This window comes from Leiobunum rupestre, chromosome 1 (genome assembly GCF_980474605.1).
Source record: "Leiobunum rupestre chromosome 1, qqLeiRupe1.1.hap1, whole genome shotgun sequence".
Taxonomy (NCBI): Eukaryota; Metazoa; Arthropoda; class Arachnida; order Opiliones; family Sclerosomatidae; genus Leiobunum; species Leiobunum rupestre.
This window is the reverse complement of record NC_143384.1, coordinates 83310731-83332737: the sequence shown is the minus strand read 5'-3', so window position 1 is coordinate 83332737 and position 22007 is coordinate 83310731. Positions and strand designations below refer to the sequence as shown.

Sequence of the window (22007 nt, the reverse complement as noted above, 5' to 3'; positions counted from 1 at the left end):
GGGTTGCGTTCTCCTTGTGTGCTGTGTTTGTTGCTTCTAGTTAACACTAGTTATGTTAAAAAACAAGACATAGCACGTGTTAGTAGACAATTTTTGGGAGTAGAATATACTCCTATAAAGCAAGCATAAAAGCCTAGTGATATTAAAATTGTCTACCATATTCAATCATTAACCAGTGGCATAGTTAGAAAAATCTGACCCTTTCTACGCTTACGTCACTGACAGGTCAGCCATTGTATGCCCCTATCAAGGGCTCCAGGGTCGTTGTTAGATTGAGGCCAAGCTTGGTGGCCAACCAGGGCTGCAAAAATTTTACCATAGCGATGTATATACCAGAGGGCTGCTGCACTTAGTTTCGCCCAAGGCCGTGAGACCTCTAAGCATGGCCCTGGGGGGGCTCCAATGTACTGTAATGTAATGACTTGGTTTTTCATTGAGTCATCATTGAAATTCAAGTGAGCCTAGAGTTATTGTTATAATTTATTCCATACATTTCATCAGTCAAGTGTAAGTAAATAGTTTTTCTTAATCACATTCACAATATTTAAAGCTCTCATGAAATTAAACAATCTCATTTTACATGGTGATTTTAAATAGTGGCCCAACATAATTAGTAATCATCCATTCTAATTATTGAAGAGGAAAATGAGATTCCAATAAACTTGCAAAATGTAACAAAAAATTATCTAAATTATCCTATATTTCGATAATTTTAAAGTAAATAGTAACCACATAGTTAGCTTAGTAATGCCATACACAGTAATTGTATTAAAAATAAAACATGAATTTCCTCTTAAATAATTAAAATTTCAAAGTGAACTATAATAGCAGTGTTCAAAACAATTTTAAAAATGACTAGACACTTTCAGGCACGTTTAATATGTATTAAAATCTATAGATACTCACCAAGTAACTTTAAAAAAATTTCTTTGGGTTTCATTTGTTTTATAATAAAATAATTTAAAACAATTATGTTCTTAAGGTGGGAATCTTAAAAAATATAAAATAAATCCTATAAAATTAAAATAAATGTGTCACTGGATAGATAATTCCAATGGAGACTAGAACTTATTGGTTTTGCTTGATATTAGGTGGTTCTTGGCCACCAAAAGGACACGAGAGACCTGGATGACCTCCCCTACACTCCAACAATGGTACATGTCCACTGTCCCACATTCCAGGACCACACAACTGGCATAAATTTGACAAAGTACATGGAATTACAGCTAATGTTCGAAACTGGTGCAATAAGCCACGTGCTTTCCGTAAGATTACTTCTCCATCCATATGGAGAGATAAACTACTAAAATGCAAAAGCATTTCATCAGACCGCAAGCCTTGTTCTATGACGTCGCTTCCGTAAACGGCAACAATGGCGAGACATAGGAATAAATGGAAATAGTCAGTTTGATAATGCGCCCAACACGCTTCCCACATTCTTAAGGCTTCAGATTCGGGAAATTCTCGTTTAAAGCACAGTAAAATCCAGCGATGTGCAAATAATAATTCATATCCATCTTTAATACTCGAAAGGTATTCGTAAAAATCAGCAGTCATCAGACGTAGAAGTTCTAACAAATAATTCTATATGGGAAATAAATTACTGTTAGGCAATAATTGGAAAAAAAAATAGAAAGTTAAAAAAGTACCAAATTGACATCCATATCTGTATCCTTTGGCGAACTAAAGAATATTGTTTTCTGCATAAGCCCTACAAAGCACCAGAAGCTTTCAGCTTCATCATGGATTTCTGCTAAAACAGGTGCCAGAAGGTCTGACATTCCTTGAGTATATGCAATAGATGGATTATATATGGCATAACTTAGAAGAATATTTCTGAAAAAAAAAATTATAGTTACATCAGCCCTCATAAAAATCCACACAAAAAATTGTTGGGCATAAAAATGAGTTTCCACAATTCTACCTAAGTACCTATTATATGGAGTTTGGTTTCTAGGTCCTTATGGGCAATGGGAAAGTGCCAGATATAAGCTACCAGTAAAGTTGTTTTATTATAGGATATAAAGTAGTAAGACCATAAACCTTTTATTGGTTAAAATGTGCAAATGATAATTTTGATGGAAGGACAAATCATGTACTCTGACAACATTAAAGGGCAACACAAGTGGCCTTGCAGGGGGGTAAATTATCTTATAGATAAAAAGAATGACTGAACATGCGCTATCTGCCATAGCCTTCCCCTCTTTAAAAAAACAGAACCATATTTGCTGAATTAATTTTGTATCAATGCACCTCTTGCGGTTCTTATGTGATAGCAAAATACATGCATTCCGAGGAAAGTGAAGTTTTCGAGGTTACCAACAAATCAGATCCCTTATACAAAATAATGTAATAAATTGGGTATAATGATTTGGAAATTGTTAGGACCAAGTGTGTGAGGCTACCGGCAGAGATAAACCGCGTCCAAGACCTAATGTTTCAACCTCCAAAATGATTTTTTCAAAAACATTGTTAAATCGAAAATATAAATGTCAAACTCTCGGAAACTAACTCAGTTCTTTTCCCCATAATAAATAAATTAAGCTAATCCTAAAATGCTCGGTTCATTGGTGCTAAGCTAAAAAAAAATTGAAAAATTTGCTAATGAGATTGAATTTGCACCACGTGGCTACACCAAGGAGAATAAGGTTTCCGTGCGGTATAATATCCTCCTTGGAAAAATAACTTATGACTTAAATAAAACAGTTCCAAATCAAGCACCCCCTATACATGGCCACTTAAACAACAAAAAGTTAACAAATATGTAATTTACACAAGTTATTTCCTAGTATAGCCGGAATAAAGTCTTAACAAACATTTGTATTTAATTTATACACAATTAGTATAATTGCACAACAGTCCCATCTTCAGCTGCAAAGCTTAGGTTCTTACATTATGGTGAACCCTGAAGTTTGAAAAGGACTTATTTAAAGGCTTAAACTGAATCTTTGTGGAAAGCGTTTCCTATTCATTGTCAAACCAGAAAAACCCAGTATTCTACAATAATGCCACCCAGTATTCTACAATAATGCCACCCAGTATTCTACAATAATGCCACCCAGTATTCTACAATAATGCCACCCAGTATTCTACAATAATGCCACCCAGTATTCTACAATAATGCCACCCAGTATTCTACAATAATGCCACCCAGTATTCTACAATAATGCCACCCAGTATTCTACAATAATGCCACCCAGTATTCTACAATAATGCCACCCAGTATTCTACAATAATGCCACCCAGTATTCTACAATAATGCCACCCAGTATTCTACAATAATGCCACCCCGTATTCTACAAAAATGCCACCCCGTATTCTACAAAAATGCCACCCCGTATTCTACAAAAATGCCACCCAGTATCATACAAAAATGCCACCCAGTATCATACAATAATGCCACCCAGTATCATACAATAATGCCACCCAGTATCATACAATAATGCCACCCAGTATCATACAATAATGCCACCCAGTATCATACAACAATGCCACCCAGTATCATACAACAATGCCACCCAGTATCATACAACAATGCCACCCAGTATCATACAACAATGCCACCCAGTATCATACAACAATGCCACCCAGTATCATACAACAATGCCACCCAGTATCATACAACAATGCCACCCAGTATCATACAACAATGCCACCCAGTATCATACAACAATGCCACCCAGTATCATACAACAATGCCACCCAGTATCATACAACAATGCCACCCAGTATCATACAACAATGCCACCCAGTATCATACAACAATGCCACCCAGTATCATACAATAATGCCACCCAGTATCATACAATAATGCCACCCAGTATCATACAATAATGCCACCCAGTATCATACAATAATGCCACCCAGTATCATACAATAATGCCACCCAGTATTATACAATAATGCCACCCAGTATTCTACAAAAATGGACCGTGCATAGAGTGAACTCATCTTTGAGATCAGGGCTAATGAAACTGAACTTTCAAATCATTCACTACTCTTACTGAATTTATTTCAATAACGTTCAAGCAAAATTTTTCAATAGACATGAATTTCATTGAAATGTTAAGTCACATTACATTACATGGAGGAGAATGGGACTCAACCATTAACTCTATGCATACTGTTAATGCTGGAATTTAAAAGGCAACACAGATGGTCCAGCACAGGATGACCCAAAAAGTCGGTGTAAAAAACTTTTGTGGGGAAGGATTTCACAAAGCCTAATTACCTCACCCCTTTGACAAGATGGGTCGCAATAAAAAAACTACATCTGGACTGGGCTACATTAACCTATTGTCAGAGATAAGGAAAACTGGAAATTTTGAAAAATGTGGCCTATAAATATTTTTCAGCCACCATGTTCTGAATAACATGTGATACATGTGATGCCTTTTAACTAATCAGAGTGATGAAGAATAAGTCTTGAAACTAAGAAAACTACAGCAATTACATTCAACCAATACTATCACTTTTCATTAAATATTTAAAAAACTTACTCCATGATTTTGATATTAGGGTTATTTTCACCAGTGAAAAATGGATTTGATCTGTCTGTCCTTACAACATCCTTTTCAACTATACATTGTACAGTTCTCCAGAAATTTTCCTTCTCCTCAATGCTCATCAACTCTCGCTTTCTCCTGATGGCCTGATATTCAATATAACTATCATTTCTTATCTGTTCCCTTTCATCAAATGTTGTTTTAAAGCCATAATGCCTTAACAAGAATGGCCAAATTTCCTTGCGTAGATTTTTTTCAAGACCTCCAAAAAATATTGCCTAAAAAAAGTTTCAAGTTTCTGTTAACTACTGCAAGCTCTACGTAGGAGTTGTTCCAGGTTTTTACAGCTCTATGCAGGAGTTGTTCCAGGTTTTCACCCAGTGCTACAACCTGGGATCAAACCTGGCTCCTCTTGCCGTGGGGTGAAAGTGCTAACCTCTCTACCACCCCATTTTGTGAGTAGTTGTCAAATAAGTCTCAGAGCAGCTCCATATTTTCTTCGATCTAAAAATTATTAATTCATATCTTTCTGCATTAGACAAACATATGCTAATTTACTGTTGACAGAACTAACATTATATACTTATATACATTTCCTTTTATTCTCTGCAGAATTCTTTTATATCCGATACAATAACCATGAAACTATGGGAACTTATTGCAGTTTGTATTTAGTTAAAAAAACTCAGTACAAACTTGAACTTAAAGTAAAAAAAAAACTGCATAACCTGTGGGATAACCCTGTGATTTATACAGGGGTGTCTCTATAAAATAAGTAGGCCTATAAAATGTTTTTATCTATGTCCGGAGCTTAACCTTTTTAATACTTTATTAGCACATGCGTTGCGCGCATGGATATCAAATTTAAAAATTGTTATAGACTCCAGTATGTGCTCTTCATCTTCAATAACTATAGCCAGTGACACAGAAAATAACATTTACAAGTGATCTAATGTATTTTATAGAAACACCTATTGACCTAGCCCATGGGGTATTGTAAATTTTAAAATTAAATTTCTTCACGAGCCTCATTTGACAACCATTTTGGCCTTTAAATTAAAGTTCATCCTTTAAGGCACCGACCTTTCTTAGTTGAAAATCATCCTCAATTTGCCCATCTTGATTAACAAATTCCCTCCACATGTCTTCGTCAATTCGTCCATAAACACCTTCTTCAGGATGACATTCAGCTTCAGTAAATTGTGGACGACAAACCCAGAACTGCCTTTAAAAATTTAAAACAAATAAGTGATAGACAATACATTTTCCTGCCAAATAGCAAATAATGTATACAGCATAGTGGTGTGATTTACCTATAAGGACAATTTTTTTCTTTTTCTTTCTTTTTGTTTCTAAATAAACCACTGGACATATTGCCTTTGGTGCTAGATCCTGACAGAAGATGGTTGAATTCTTCAAAAACTTGAGCTAACCTGTCTAGGCCACCATTATGGAAGTGCAGAATCTTATATTGACTCTCACGACTGGCTATCACGAGTTGCCCGCAAGTTTGCTCCTTATCACAGAAGAACAACCTGAGAGAGCGCATTTGACCTAGGATAAAAAAATAATATGTTATAAAACCGAAATTGAGATACCTAATTTTGGAATTTTAGCTTAATAGAAGTTATTTATTTAAAATCTTTGATCTAACACACCTTACATTTAATTTTTTTTAAATAGAACACATTGTAAATCGAAAGAGGCAGCAAAGACACAATAGTTAGTGTAGGGAGCTGTTGGCTTGCGTGGCATGAAGGGCTTGCCACCACCCTCCTACACAATTGTAACCCAGCCACCTGAATTTATGGCTTTAAAAGTCGCTTGATGACTTGGGTATTAGCCTAGCTGATTATTATTTATTTATTTTTTATTATTAACATAAAAAAACTATTGCAAGCTAACAATTGTCTTGGAAATTCTTCATTGAAAAAAAAGACTTAAATGCTATAGCCTTTTAATATTTTGAAAACCTTATTACAAGAAATGTCTATGTGTTTTCTCTACAGGACAGTCGGTATTATATTGAAAACATTTTATTTAAGTGTTGAATTGAGACATTTTGCATTTGTAAATTTTTGCAATTGGCCTCATTACTTTTATTTATCAAATCAGAGAAAGTAAATATTGGTACTTACTTAAATCAACTGAAAACAGTCCACACGAACTTTCTCTAACACTGGAATAATTTGAAAACAAAGAGGACGAAGCAGATATCCTTCCAGGGCTGTGAGAGCCATCACCGTAGCCATTATTTTGACTAGACCAGCCACCAGTGAGGGATACACTGCCTGCAATACTGCCTCGTCTATGACTGTGATTAGCAGCACCATCGGGAAATGTTAAATTATGAGCATGAGCTAAAGATTCTGGAGTACTCTCAACATACATAAGCTATCAGTGATAAAAATAATATATAAGCTTTTGAAATACAGTCGAAATGAAATGAACCAAGTTATCAAAATTTTATACTTCCAATGTAGTAGGCATTTTCCTTACGAGACTACCCTCTAATTGTCATTTTAACTATGCTGCAGGAAAAGCTGTACTATAGTCCAGTAGCACTTTCTCTTTTTAATAGATTTAAGTGTCAACACCCAAAATTACTTAATATTATCAGAAGTTTATAAATATCCCTTGTACAAGAGAAGTATCCATCTCTGCCATGAAAATAAAACATGTACCTTGGGAGGCATGACGCAGAACATGTTAGGCGTTAACTTTCCGTCAAATAGCAGATGTATAACAGCACGTCACGGTTAAAAATTTGCATAGTATATTACTTCACTTAAAAGATGTAAAAGTTAAAAATTACACTGTGTAGGGATATTAAATTGCTGAACTATTTTCCGATGAAATAGTATTAGAAATTCAATATATTGTGGTCTGCGCCCAGCACTATTTTTTCATCAACAGGAGCCAGCTAAGCTACATGTTTCAAGTGAATAACATTAGCAAGACAGGTAAAAAAAATACTCTTTCATAAAAGTTACGTTATTTACTTCTGGTATTACTTTTATGGGAAAGGAAGGGGTCGAGTCTGATTTAAAGCACCCCATAAAGAAAATGACTTTTTAAGACAATTTCAATAACTTGGGTATGGTATTAAATCATTCACCTCTAATTTCGACAGACATTTAGGAGTAGAAGACGTTGCTAAATCATCTTGTATATCTTCCTCTGCACTATCAGGATAATCTTTGTTTGAGGTGGTGGGTGTAGTGCTGGAAGAGGAACCTTGCTCCCCATATTGGTTAAGGTCTAAAATTTGATTTTTCAAGGTACTAGTAGTTGAGCCTCCATTTTCTACGGAGTTATTAGTTATTTCGGAATCTTCTTTGGGTGATGTTGGAATTTGACTAGATGTTGCCTTTGCTTCTTTAACATTATCATCAACTAAAAGAGAAATTAAAAAGGAAATGATTTGGAGAGTATAGTACTGTAACCCACAGATTCCATCTATACTCAAACCAACAAAAAAACATGTGAAAAGTAGCCCTTCTAATACAAAATCATAAAAAAAATTGTTTATCTCCTAAAACTTTCAACCTTATGGCCATGTGCACCCCACAGTAAAGTGACATATTTCGTCAATGATGGAACTAGGAACGTTTCCACCAGAGGCGCAACAATCTCCAAAAGCTAGGGGGTGTCAATCAAGTTGCTACATTAAACTTTAAAAAAAAACATGAGACACCTTGCGAGGGGATATCCGTTGGACTCTAGGGGGTGTCCAGACACCCTAGACACCCGCCCCCTGTTGTTGCGCTCCTGGTTGGTCAAAAACACTTTAAATTTACTAAGTTTTAGCTCCAAATATTTAAATTTCATATAAATCCTTTGATGTATCTTTTATAATTTTAATTGTACTATTTTGTAGTAGATAAAGAATTTATTTTATAATTGCGAGTAGATTAAAAATTTAATCATCAGTTGCTGCACGAAATCCCTACATTTCATAACGAATGTGAATCAAAATGCAATGTGTTTTACTGACTAATTGACAAAGTTCAGCAAAATTTTTGACTCGTGTTAATAAGCCTTTAGTCTTGAACAGTTTTATATTAAGTTGACATTTCAACTTGGAGATAGTCTTAAGGTCCAACACTTCTAAATTTTTCACACGGGATTTTGAATCTTAGTTATTTCAGCAAATCAGAAAATTATTTTGAGATTTAAGAGCATGATTTTTGTGTCAATTTCTGCTTTTTTTAGACTAATTATGAGATTTTGCAACTGATTTCACCAAAGGTTTTCTAAAATAAATATTAGAGGGAGAGCTAGAGCCCACGTGCACGTTCTTCTCTTTCAGAGGGAGAGCTGGAGCCCACATTCGCGCTCTTCTCTTTTAGAGGGAGAGCTGGTTAACACATTCGCGCTCTACTCTTTTAGAGGGAGAGCTGGTTAACACATTCACGCTCTTCTCTTTTAGAGAGAGTGATCGAGCCCACGCTAGTGCTATTATTTTTCTTTGGCAGAAGTTGGAGCTAAAATAACCCTGGTGCTCTTTCATGAGAAGAGATCGTCCATCTTTGTTTTTGAGCCACTACAGTTAATGATGAAAAATGATTTATGGATAGGAAATGACTTCAATTACTTTAAATCCCTTGAAACAAGGTCAGAGTGCAAAACAAATTCTCGAATTATTAAGTTATATATGCTATTAAAAAAACACTTACTGCTTTGTGTGTGCTGATAATTAGTGTATCAAAAACTACATATTAAGGTTATTTGATTTAAAATTGATATATTTAACACTAGTTGGATACTTTTTAAATTCAATAAAGTAAAAATTTAAGCATGACAACCCACAGTTTATGTGGCTGTCCATGTCATTCAACCCACTAATCATAGACTCCAGTGCCGCTGTGACTTCTTCTGGACCAATTCCAGAATCTGACTGGCTTTGACAAGGATTTGGTTGGCAATTCGTATCCCCCAATGTATTTTCCTTTTTATCCATGAGACTAGTCTGCAATACCGAGAGAAATACTTTTTGAAACAGTCAACACCTAAGTAAAAATTAAAGGGATCCGCCAGATTCACAAGGTGATCGAAATATGTATCATATCCTCAACCTGTCTAATGAGACAGAACAGATGAGAAACCAGCAAAGGTAGAAAATATCTAGAATAAAATCCATACAGGTTGGGGGAGGACACATTACTCCCTTTTCGTTACTCTGGTGGAACCCTTTAAAAGTTGTGTAAGAATAATAAATTAAAATTTCAATAAACCTTGTAAAATGTTATGTTAAATTATGTTGGAATGGAAAAATGTGACCCCACCCCTTTCCTCTAATTTAAGGCTCTCAGGGCTCCCACCAAAATCTTTAAAAAAAAGATAGGGAAAATAGGGACTTATTGCAATGAAAAGAAAAGTACAAGAAAATAGGGAGCAAATTTTCCAAAATTAAAACCGAATAGGGACGAATGTAAAACAAAATGAGATCTTTATGAACTAAATTCCAAAACTGAATTGGTATTTATATTTTCTTAAAATTTTACAACCTAACAGTGAGGGTCTATCCTACAATTTAATGATGTTACCAAGCTTGCGGCGCTATGTTCGAACTATTTTATCGTCAATCCTCAGATTTGACTATTTTGTAATCAGTAATTGAAGAAAAATAATTTCTTTTGGGCATTTACAGGACCTTGCATGGGCTCTGCAAATTGTCTTGGAAAAGTGTTTTAAATTGCTTAAAAACTAGCAATTTCCTTCAGCAGAGTGTTTGCTCTTGTAAGTATAACAAAACATCTGGCCCTATGCTATAGCTGATGGCTGGCAAAAAGTGCATTACCTAACTTTTTGATCCAGTATTTTAAATCATTTATTTATTAGTTCAAACAATTTCTAGTTTCTACTAATAAGTACTCGCCTCTTGCACAATCTCTATTTTTAGGTGAAGCGTTCACCTCTAAGGTATGCTCACTTTCAGCTCAAAGGAGACCCTCCACTCTTCTGCTCATTTAATAGCTGAATATAGGGGCAGCTAGGTCTGACCTTCTCTCATCCCGACTCCAAACAGCTCTAAAATGAGTGGAGTTTCGCCCATCACTGTGAACTTCACTTACTAATTTTGACTTAGTTGCATTGTTAAACAGTATTTAATATTTTCACACACACCTGTTTTGGAGAACTTGATACTGTAAGCGGCGCAATGTAGGAGCTTTCGCAAGAATTGCAGGAAAAGTCAACAGTATTGTCCTGAGATATGGATGACCCTGGAGTTGACATTTCTAGAGCATTATCTACAGTAGTCCAACTGTCCAAACTCTGTAAGTCATCTCTAGGACTTCCAAGATCAGACATTGTGCTACTTATACTTCTTCGATCACTATCACTGAAAAACAATAAACAGGTTTCAATTAATTGAAGGTTTTTGGTTTATTAGAAATAATTTTTCTTATAATTTGGCAAGGTTGAAACCAATATGGTTGGGTTATCTAGTATTAAAAATTATAACATTCATCTTAGTATCATTTGAATTTTGATTTAGATACCATTTAGAAATTTTGTTTAGTCATGTTGTGTGTTCGAGTTAACTCTTAACTCATTAAATTCAAAGAAAAGTTTTAGCATTAGGAAATTCTATATTTATTTTTATTATTAGTCAAAAATCCATAAAATCTATAACTGAACATACTATCCTTTAACTTATACTCTCACAAGATAACAGCGCTGTTAACCTGAATTTTCAAACATAAATTATGAACAAGTGTTAAATCATTAACTAAGGGGTTAATTGTAGTTCAAGTTATTGGGTATGTTAGCAAACTTTAAATTTTGAAAAGTTAATTGTCATCATAAGTTTAACTTAGGAACATTAACCTAAAATAAGGTATTCTCTAACGTCTCAATCACAACTTCATTTTCCTGGAGATAACATTACTTAAGCCAAGCCCTGAAATTTTTCTGACACAACATTTTAAAATTGGAAGATTTTCGGTGATTAAATTACCTTAATGTTAAGCCTACAAGAAAATTTACCCACTGAAAAACTCTAGGCATTTTAGAATAGGTTTTAAGTTAAATTTACTGTAATTGATACAAAAGCCTTTAATTTGTTTCAGTTTTTTTTGGGTTCTAGTGTTCCTACAGTTTTTCTTTGGATCTTAAATTCATTATGATAACATTAAAAACGATCATATGAGTCACAAAATTTGTAGCTAATGTGAAAAAAAAAACCGGGTTGTTCAAAATGCAACATAATTAAATACTTTCACCATAGCTCAAAACGCAAAATACCAAATGCATTTCAAAAATTGTTTTTTTCTAAATGGACTCTGTTCACTTTTAACCCAAACTGTGGTCACTAATTATTAATTAGTGACCACAGTTAGATTGCAATTATTAATAATAAATAAGTAAATAATTATTAATAATACATAAGTAAATAATTATTAATAATACATAAGTAAATAATTATTAATAATACATAAATAATTATTAATAATACATAAATAATTATTAATAATACATAAATAATTATTAATAATACATAAATAATTATTAATAATACATAAATAATTATTAATAATACATAAATAATTATTAATAATACATAAATAATTATTAATAATACATAAATAATTATTAATAATACATAAATAATTATTAATAATACATAAGTAAATAATTATGAATAATACCAAGTAAATAATTATTAATAATACATAAATAATTATTAATAATACATAAGTAAATAATTATGAATAATACCAAGTAAATAATTATGAATAATTTATTATTATTATTAATTAGTAATTAATAATAATTACATAGAGATTCCAAAACCATTCTCACATCCAGCGTGTTAAATAAAGCTGTGGCACTGTACGCATGTTAATCTGCTTATGAGTAACTGAATATTGCCATTTATGATTACTTAGGAGTAAATAGCAGACAAACTTCTTCTACAAGAGCTGCAATGATGGTACCAGAGTAAAAACATTTCAAAAATGTTTTCCACACATCAAACCCGCAAAATGCAAAAGTTTCCTAGAAACTCAAAATGTAAAACAGTTTCCTAGAAATTTAAAATATAAAATGTAATTAAATACTTTTTCAAACTCAAAATGCATTCTGAACAACCCTGAAAAAGACCATAGCACCACTATACTGAACCAAAGCTATTGAAATATAGGCTCAAAAACTGGGTGGCATTTCTAAAATGGGGAACTAGTTAAATCGAAGCTAATGCCCAAACCCTTCTTTTTCAGTGAAAAATATACTAGGGAATAATGACCATTGATGCCATTGCCTCTTTTGGAAAAGAAGCTGCTATTTTAAGTGGTGGCAACAGTTAAGCTTTGTGCTATAATGTAGGAAAATACACCATTCTGTGGACTTAGGTTCATTTACTTACAATTATTTCAGTTTATTCACAGTATAGAGGGCTTTCGTCCGATACGATTTTGAGAACTTGTAATGTCACAACTGTTGTGTTAATAGTGGTCACCATGACAGTTAGTTTTTATCAAAAGGCAAATTACATTGGTGACGTTGTGAGTTTTGAATTGAAAGCCCTCTATTGCTGTCAATTTTGATACTCCAGTACCTAGCAGGGATAGTGAAATTTTTGGAGATAACTGACGAAGATTGTTCAACAACACAGCGGCAAAGGAAAAAAAACCATGGAGGTGTTTTTTACTTTATCTTTCCGCTATATTTTTATATTTGTTTTTTAAATTTATTCCGCTTGGGTTTTAATATAAAAACCCTTTACACTGCGTATCAGTGTGTCACTAATTAACCAGCTTTCAATCATGTAACTTGCTCTTATTATATAAATAAATTAACCCAGTTTATCATGTACCCGAGTTCTTGTTCAACACTGCGAAGCGCTGCTGCTATAAAACTTCCAACAGAAATTCATGATAAATTGGTTACTAACCCTCTGCACAAGAATCCTATTGATCCAATTTCTGCATAGCAAGATCTGTCATTACTTGGTGAGGCACTTTCAGATTGTTGATTACCAGATAAAGGCGTTTGGGAGTGTGAATGACTTCCACAACCAGACAGTGAAGATCCTGCTAAACCAGAATGTGTAGGACTGGGACAAGCGCTACTACGCTGACTTCGGCAAGGCGAGGTTCCTGGTGTTCTATTCTCTAGGCTGCGAGGGTTTTTCTTCAGAGTAGCATTAGGGATCCAATTTAATATTAATGTACTTCCCAAATGTTCATCTTCTCTCGTTCGAATGCATAGGTAGCCGGGATGATGATCAATAGAATCTGCCCTGATAGGTACCGGTGGATGCACGCATACATTGTTTTTACAAAATACAACTTCTCCCTCTGTCAAGGAGTTTGGCCTCACACTCCCACTATGACTACTAGGATGCCTCCGTCTTTGTTGACTTATTGATATATTGGAGCATGAAGAGACAATTGACGGTGAAGGTGGTGGACATGGAGTTACTTCTGCTTGGCTTCCGAGGCGAAGAAAACAAGATGCCTTATGAAAGAATGTGTTCAAACTAGCCATGAGTTACTGCAATAGAAATATGTAAAATACCATTAGCATATATAAAATAATAAAATTGGACAGGGTTGGCACAATATTTTCAAATTCATATTCCCTGTTTCCCCTGACCATTAAGAGATTTTCCCTTACTTTTTAAGGCCAAAATAATACCATTTATAACTTTATAGTTTACATTTATCAGAAGTAGGTAAATTTAAATCAAATTACATTTCAGTTTAGGATTATTTTACGCAAAAAATTGGAAAACTTTCAAGGTACTAAATACTAATTAAACATAATTTGTCACATAACTACAATAAAATTATCTTTAAAAAGTGTCAAGATAAAATTGAATTCCCTAACTTTTTGCAAATGCTTAAAGTTACCTGACCTTTCCCTAACTGTATAGGTCTACTTTTCCCTGTTTTCCTGACCCGTGTCAACCCTGTTAGAAATAAGTTCTACCAGAATAATTAAATATACTAAATGGATAATTATGATAAAAAATAACATAAGCACCACCTAGTAGCAACTTAGTTAACTTATTGGTAATGCTTCTGCTCATTTATCATAAGAATCAATGCCAAGTCCTACCAAAATACTAAATGTTTTGAAAATCAAAACACTTATTTTGGAAAACTAATTATAAACCATTAAATTATCAAAATATAAAAATTGATTATTAAAATTAGTTCATTCATCACCAGAGGTAATAATTTTAGCATTTAAGACTCCTTTTTAATGGAGTTTATGAACATTAATTGAGTTAATTTTAATTTGGCTGACCAATAAGTTTTATCTTCTAATACCATGCCGTTTTCTCTGAATTAAACATAATTTCTACTAAGAAAAAACTGCTATTTCTTCCAAATTTTGAACTATCAATCGTCTTGGGGGAAAAAACCACAATCGTCTTGGGGGGACTTCAATCGTCCCGGGGGGGGGGGAACCTACAATCGTCTCGGGGGGGGGAACCTACAATCGTCTCGGGGAGGGGGAAACCTACAATCGTCTCGGGGGGGGGAAACCTACAATCGTCTCGGGGGGGGGAAACCTACAATCGTCTCGGGGGGGGGGAAACCTACAATCGTCTCGGGGGGGAAACCTACAATCGTCTCGGGGGGGGGGACCTACAATCGTCTCGGGGGGGAACCTGCAATCGTCTCGGGGGGAACCTGCAATCGTCTCGGGGGGGAACCTGCAATCGTCTCGGGGGGGAACCTGCAATCGTCTCGGGGGGGAAACCTGCAATCGTCTCGGGGGGGAAACCTGCAATCGTCTCGGGGGGGGGGGAAACCTACAATCGTCTCGGGGGGGAAACCTACAATCGTCTCGGGGGGGGACCTACAATCGTCTCGGGGGGGAACTGCAATCGTCTCGGGGGGGGGGAACCTGCAATCGTCTCGGGGGGGGGGGAACCTGCAATCGTCTCGGGGGGGGAACCTGCAATCGTCTCGGGGGGGGAACCTGCAATCGCCTCGGGGGGGAACCTGCAATCGTCTCGGGGGGGAACCTGCAATCGTCTCGGGGGGGAACCTGCAATCGTCTCGGGGGGGAACCTGCAATCGTCTCGGGGGGAACCTGCAATCGTCTCGGGGGGGAACCTGCAATCGTCTCGGGGGGGAACCTGCAATCGTCTCGGGGGGGAAACCTGCAATCGTCTCAGGGGGGAAACCTGCAATCGTCTCGGGGGGGAAACCTGCAATCGTCTCGGGGGGGAAACCTGCAATCGTCTCGGGGGGGAAACCTGCGATCGTCTCGGGGGGGGGAACCTGCGATCGTCTCGGGGGGGGGGGGAACCTGCGATCGTCTCGGGGGGGGGGAACCTGCGATCGTCTCGGGGGGGGGGAACCTGCGATCGTCTCGGGGGGGTAACCTGCGATCGTCTCGGGGGGTAACCTGCGATCGTCTCGGGGGGGTAACCTGCGATCGTCTCGGGGGGAACCTACAATCGTCTCGGGGGGAACCTACAATCGTCTCGGGGGGAACCTACAATCGTCTCGGGGGGAACCTACAATCGTCTCGGGGGGAACCTACAATCGTCTCGGGGGGAACCTACAATCGTCTCGGGGGGAACCTACAATCGTCTCGGGGGGAACCTACAATCGTCTCGGGGGGAACCTACAATCGTCTCGGGGGGAACCTACAATCGTCTCGGGGGGAACCTACAATCGTCTCGGGGGGAAACCTACAATCGTCTCGGGGGGAAACCTACAATCGTCTCGGGGGGAAACCTACAATCGTCTCGGGGGGAAACCTACAATCGTCTCGGGGGGAAACCTACAATCGTCTCGGGGGGAACCTACAATCGTCTCGGGGGGAACCTACAATCGTCTCGGGGGGAACCTACAATCGTCTCGGGGGGAAACCTACAATCGTCTCGGGGGGAAACCTACAATAGTCTCGGGGGGAAACCTACAATAGTCTCGGGAGGAAACCTACAATAGTCTCGGGAGGAAACCTACAATAGTCTCGGGGGGAAACCTACAATAGTCTCGGGGCGAAACCTACAATCGTCTCGGGGGGAAACCTACAATCGTCTCGGGGGGAAACCTACAATCGTCTCGGGGGGAAACCTACAATCGTCTCGGGGGGAAACCTACAATCGTCTCGGGGGGAAACCTACAATCGTCTCGGGGGGAAACCTACAATCGTCTCGGGGGGAAACCTACAATCGTCTCGGGGGGAAACCTACAATCGTCTCGGGGGGAAACCTACAATCGTCTCGGGGGGAAACCTACAATCGTCTCGGGGGGAAACCTACAATCGTCTCGGGGGGAAACCTACAATCGTCTCGGGGGGAAACCTACAATCGTCTCGGGGGGAAACCTACAATCGTCTCGGGGGGAAACCTACAATCGTCTCGGGGGGAAACCTACAATCGTCTTGGGGGGAAACCTACAATCGTCTTGGGGGGAAACCTACAATCGTCTTGGGGGGAAACCTACAATCGTCTTGGGGGGAAACCTACAATCGTCTTGGGGGGAAACCTACAATCGTCTTGGGGGGAAACCTACAATCGTCTTGGGGGGAAACCTACAATCGTCTTGGGGGGAAACCTACAATCGTCTTGGGGGGAAACCTACAATCGTCTTGGGGGGAAACCTACAATCGTCTTGGGGGGAAACCTACAATCGTCTTGGGGGGAAACCTACAATCGTCTTGGGGGGAAACCTACAATCGTCTTGGGGGGAAACCTACAATCGTCTTGGGGGGAAACCTACAATCGTCTTGGGGGGAAACCTACAATCGTCTTGGGGGGAAACCTACAATCGTCTTGGGGGGAAACCTACAATCGTCTTGGGGGGAAACCTACAATCGTCTTGGGGGGAAACCTACAATCGTCTTGGGGGGAAACCTACAATCGTCTTGGGGGGAAACCTACAATCGTCTTGGGGGGAAACCTACAATCGTCTTGGGGGGAAACCTACAATCGTCTTGGGGGGAACCTACAATCGTCTTGGGGGAAACCTACAATCGTCTTGGGGGGAAACCTACAATCGTCTTGGGGGGAAACCTACAATCGTCTTGGGGGGAAACCTACAATCGTCTTGGGGGGAAACCTACAATCGTCTTGGGGGGAAACCTACAATCGTCTTGGGGGGAAACCTACAATCGTCTTGGGGGGACACCTTCAATCGTCTTGGGGGGAAACCTACAATCGTCTTGGGGGGAAACCTACAATCGTCTTGGGGGGAAACCTACAATCGTCTTGGGGGGAAACCTACAATCGTCTTGGGGGGGAAACCTACAATCGTCTTGGGGGGGAAACCTACAATCGTCTTGGGGGGGAAACCTACAATCGTCTTGGGGGGAAACCTACAATCGTCTTGGGGGGAAACCTACAATCGTCTTGGGGGGGAAACCTACAATCGTCTTGGGGGGGAAACCTACAATCGTCTTGGGGGGGAAACCTACAATCGTCTTGGGGGGGAAACCTACAATCGTCTTGGGGGGGAAACCTACAATCGTCTTGGGGGGGAAACCTACAATCGTCTTGGGGGGGAAACCTACAATCGTCTTGGGGGGGAAACCTACAATCGTCTTGGGGGGGAAACCTACAATCGTCTTGGGGGGGAAACCTACAATCGTCTTGGGGGGGAAACCTACAATCGTCTTGGGGGGGAAACCTACAATCGTCTTGGGGGGGAAACCTACAATCGTCTTGGGGGGGAAACCTACAATCGTCTTGGGGGGGAAACCTACAATCGTCTTGGGGGGGAAACCTACAATCGTCTTGGGGGGGAAACCTACAATCGTCTTGGGGGGGAAACCTACAATCGTCTTGGGGGGGAAACCTACAATCGTCTTGGGGGGGAAACCTACAATCGTCTTGGGGGGGAAACCTACAATCGTCTTGGGGGGGAAACCTACAATCGTCTTGGGGGGGAAACCTACAATCGTCTTGGGGGGGAAACCTACAATCGTCTTGGGGGGGAAACCTACAATCGTCTTGGGGGGGAAACCTACAATCGTCTTGGGGGGAAACCTACAATCGTCTTGGGGGGAAACCTACAATCGTCTTGGGGGGGAAACCTACAATCGTCTTGGGGGGGAAACCTACAATCGTCTTGGGGGGGAAACCTACAATCGTCTTGGGGGGGAAACCTACAATCGTCTTGGGGGGAAACCTACAATCGTCTTGGGGGGAAACCTACAATCGTCTTGGGGGGAAACCTACAATCGTCTTGGGGGGGAAACCTACAATCGTCTTGGGGGGGAAACCTACAATCGTCTTGGGGGGAAACCTACAATCGTCTTGGGGGGAAACCTACAATCGTCTTGGGGGGAAACCTACAATCGTCTTGGGGGGAAACCTACAATCGTCTTGGGGGAAACCTACAATCGTCTTGGGGGGAAACCTACAATCGTCTTGGGGGGAAAGCTACAATCATATTGGGGGAAACCTACAATCGTCTTGGGGGGAAACCTACAATCGTCTTGGGGGGAAACCTACAATCGTCTTGGGGGGAAACCTACAATCGTCTTGGGGGGAAACCTACAATCGTCTTGGGGGGAAACCTACAATCGTCTTGGGGGGGAAACCTACAATCGTCTTGGGGGGGAAACCTACAATCGTCTTGGGGGGGAAACCTACAATCGTCTTGGGGGGGAAACCTACAATCGTCTTGGGGGGGAAACCTACAATCGTCTTGGGGGGAAACCTACAATCGTCTTGGGGGGGAAACCTACAATCGTCTTGGGGGGGAAACCTACAATCGTCTTGGGGGGGAAACCTACAATCGTCTTGGGGGGAAACCTACAATCGTCTTGGGGGGGAAACCTACAATCGTCTTGGGGGGGAAACCTACAATCGTCTTGGGGGGGAAACCTACAATCGTCTTGGGGGGGAAACCTACAATCGTCTTGGGGGGGAAACCTACAATCGTCTTGGGGGGGAAACCTACAATCGTCTTGGGGGGGAAACCTACAATCGTCTTGGGGGGAAACCTACAATCGTCTTGGGGGGAAACCTACAATCGTCTTGGGGGGGAAACCTACAATCGTCTTGGGGGGGAAACCTACAATCGTCTTGGGGGGAAACCTACAATCGTCTTGGGGGGAAACCTACAATCGTCTTGGGGGAAACCTACAATCGTCTTGGGGGGAAACCTACAATCGTCTTGGGGGAAAGCTACAATCGTCTTGGGGGAAACCTACAATCATCTTGGGGGGAAACCTACAATCGTCTTGGGGGGAAACCTACAATCGTCTTGGGGGGAAACCTACAATCGTCTTGGGGGGAAACCTACAATCGTCTTGGGGGGAAACCTACAATCGTCTTGGGGGGAAACCTACAATCGTCTTGGGGGGAAACCTACAATCGTCTTGGGGGGAAACCTACAATCGTCTTGGGGGGAAACCTACAATCGTCTTGGGGGGAAACCTACAATCGTCTTGGGGGGAAATCTACAATCGTCTTGGGGGGGAAACCTACAATCGTCTTGGGGGGAAATCTACAATCGTCTTGGGGGGGAAACCTACAATCGTCTTGGGGGGAAATCTACAATCGTCTTGGGGTGAAATCTACAATCGTCTTGGGGGGAAATCTACAATCGTCTTGGTGGGAAACCTACAATCGACTTGGGGGGGAAACCTACAATCGACTTGGGGGGGAAACCTACAATCGACTTGGGGGGGAAACCTACAATCGTCTTGGGTGGAAACCTACAATCGTCTTGGGTGGAAACCTACAATCGTCTTGGGTGGAAACCTACAATCGTCTTGGGTGGAAACCTACAATCGTCTTGGGTGGAAACCTACAATCGTCTTGGGGGGGGAACCTACAATCGTCTACAAGAGTACTATATCCACCTAAATAAAACATCACCTGTAACTGTCAAACTTGCAAAACATCAAAAATAACCATATGTGATTTGAAATTAATAACAAAAGTGTAAAACATATTGCTTCCTCTTAGTGGGAAAAGCGTTAGAGAGATCCACACTCCACAGTCTCATGGAATAAGACGAAAATCTATACTACAGTAATAGTATGTGTAGGGAACTGTTGGCTTGCGTGGAACGAAGGGCTTGCCACCACATTTCTATGCAATTTAACCAGGCCACCTGAATTAAAAGCATTAAAAGTCGCTAGATGACTTGGGCCTAGGTGGTGCCTTGGGTATTAGCTTAGCTGATTATTATTATTATTACCTTGAAGTGGTTTGAAAATTGTTCGTAAAAATTGTGGCCAAAAAACATAATTTCCAATCTCGATTTCAAAAAAAAAGCTAAGCACTTCTGTAAATTCTGTACACCAAGTACAGAGAGTACAGCCTTATGAAATACATTTACGTGTAGTGATCAACCCCTCGGGCAAATCTAAACTCCAGTATATTATAAAAAGAGTTTCTTCAAAATTGAAGTAGCAAGTCAATATAATTATTATAAGTCTGGAAAGAATAATTTTCCACTTAGCTTAGGGAAATACCTGTGAGATAAGCACACATCGAAATTTTGCATTAGGAGGTAGAATTAGAGGCACCTAAAGGATTTATGTTCTAAAAAATAACAGTTCTCCTATCGGCAAAAACCCATTTCATGGATCCGCCATCAAACATTCTACTTCCTTCAATTGCTACTACTATCGAAGGATAGACAAAACATTTTACATTTAAGCTTTAAATTTGTAAATTTGATTTGCCACAAAGAAATTATAGATCATTCTTCCATGGGGCCACTGAGATACCCAAGCAAATATTAATATTTTCATTCCAATCACCTAACTAAAGTAAATATAATTATGACCATAGTCTACAATAACTTATTAGATATTTCCACAGTATACTTTTAAAATTTATACTGTTTTAGAAATACCATTACTATGATTGATAACAGGGTCAAATAAAAATACTGTCCATATTGAGGTGCCCATTCTATATCATAGTGTTCCATATGTTACACACTCCACACAAGCTGTCCTCTTCCCAGCAGTACAGATACACCGAGGCTTACTAATGCTTGAGTTTACCATTAATATTTACGAATGAAAATAACATAAAACGTGATGAATGTAAGTAAACAATACATATTTGTATATTACTAACAAAATTAATTATAAAGAACACAAAAAAGTTACATAAATTACCATTTGGCTTTCCCCAATACCGCAAGTATGGTCACTTCTCCGCACGACAAGCAGGGCTACCGTTTCTGGACTCTGGAGTTGCTAACTTGCTATTGTATATTTGCATTTTTATTCGCGACCGAAACGAGTCTAGGACCATAGAAATCTCATAGGTAACTAGAATGCTGCCGTGTAACTGGCAAATGGCCCAAACGCCGTGGCAGACGACGCCAGATCTCAGCCAATCAGAGCTCAAAGAGTGGTTCTGCCAAGAATTTAATGTCACCGGAGAGAATGACGTCATCTATCTCCCGCTATAGTAACGGAACCCAGGATGATTATTATCCTCCTTGGCGGAACCACTCTACGACCTCTCATTGGCTGAAGGTTCAAGACGAACTGGCGTCAAGCTCGGCCGTAGGCGGCAGCATTCTAGTTACCTGTGAGATTTCTATGTCT

The 22007-nt window shown here is 39.3% G+C and overlaps 1 protein-coding gene across 3 annotated transcripts; it reads right to left on the bottom strand.

The window, feature by feature from the left end:
• Window positions 1-463: 463 nt before the first annotated feature.
• On the bottom strand, window positions 464-21651 carry TBC1D16 (TBC1 domain family member 16). 3 transcript variants are annotated; one of them, XM_090154702.1, is made up of 11 exons: window positions 21570-21651; window positions 13405-14006; window positions 10635-10851; window positions 9318-9477; window positions 7624-7901; window positions 6644-6899; window positions 5819-6059; window positions 5589-5730; window positions 4500-4783; window positions 1650-1836; window positions 464-1584 (listed from the first exon to the last, which is right to left on the bottom strand). In XM_090154702.1, the coding sequence occupies exons 2-11, from the start codon at window positions 13998-14000 to the stop codon at window positions 1069-1071; spliced, it is 2877 nt and encodes a 958-aa protein (XP_090010828.1). In that variant the 5' UTR covers window positions 14001-14006; window positions 21570-21651; the 3' UTR covers window positions 464-1068. The 3 variants fall into 3 exon arrangements, with proteins under 3 accessions (XP_090010828.1, XP_090010837.1, XP_090010845.1); XM_090154711.1 differs by lacking the exon at window positions 21570-21651 and adding an exon at window positions 21453-21508; XM_090154719.1 differs by having other exon boundaries at window positions 465-1584; window positions 9351-9477.
• Between the last annotated feature and the right edge of the window lie 356 nt (window positions 21652-22007).

What these genes read in the sequence shown, in the direction of transcription:
- TBC1D16 (XM_090154702.1), bottom strand. Translation starts at nt 14,000, where the DNA reads ATGGCTAGTTTGAACACATTCTTTCATAAGGCATCTTGTTTTCTTCGC. An exon ending in AATGTCTGTCGAAATTAGAG is followed by an intron (nt 6,900 to 7,623) that starts GTGAATGATTTA and finishes TATCACTGATAG; the next exon opens with CTTATGTATGTTGAGAGTAC. An exon ending in CCTAATATCAAAATCATGGA is followed by an intron (nt 1,837 to 4,499) that starts GTAAGTTTTTTA and finishes TTTTTTTTTCAG; the next exon opens with AAATATTCTTCTAAGTTATG.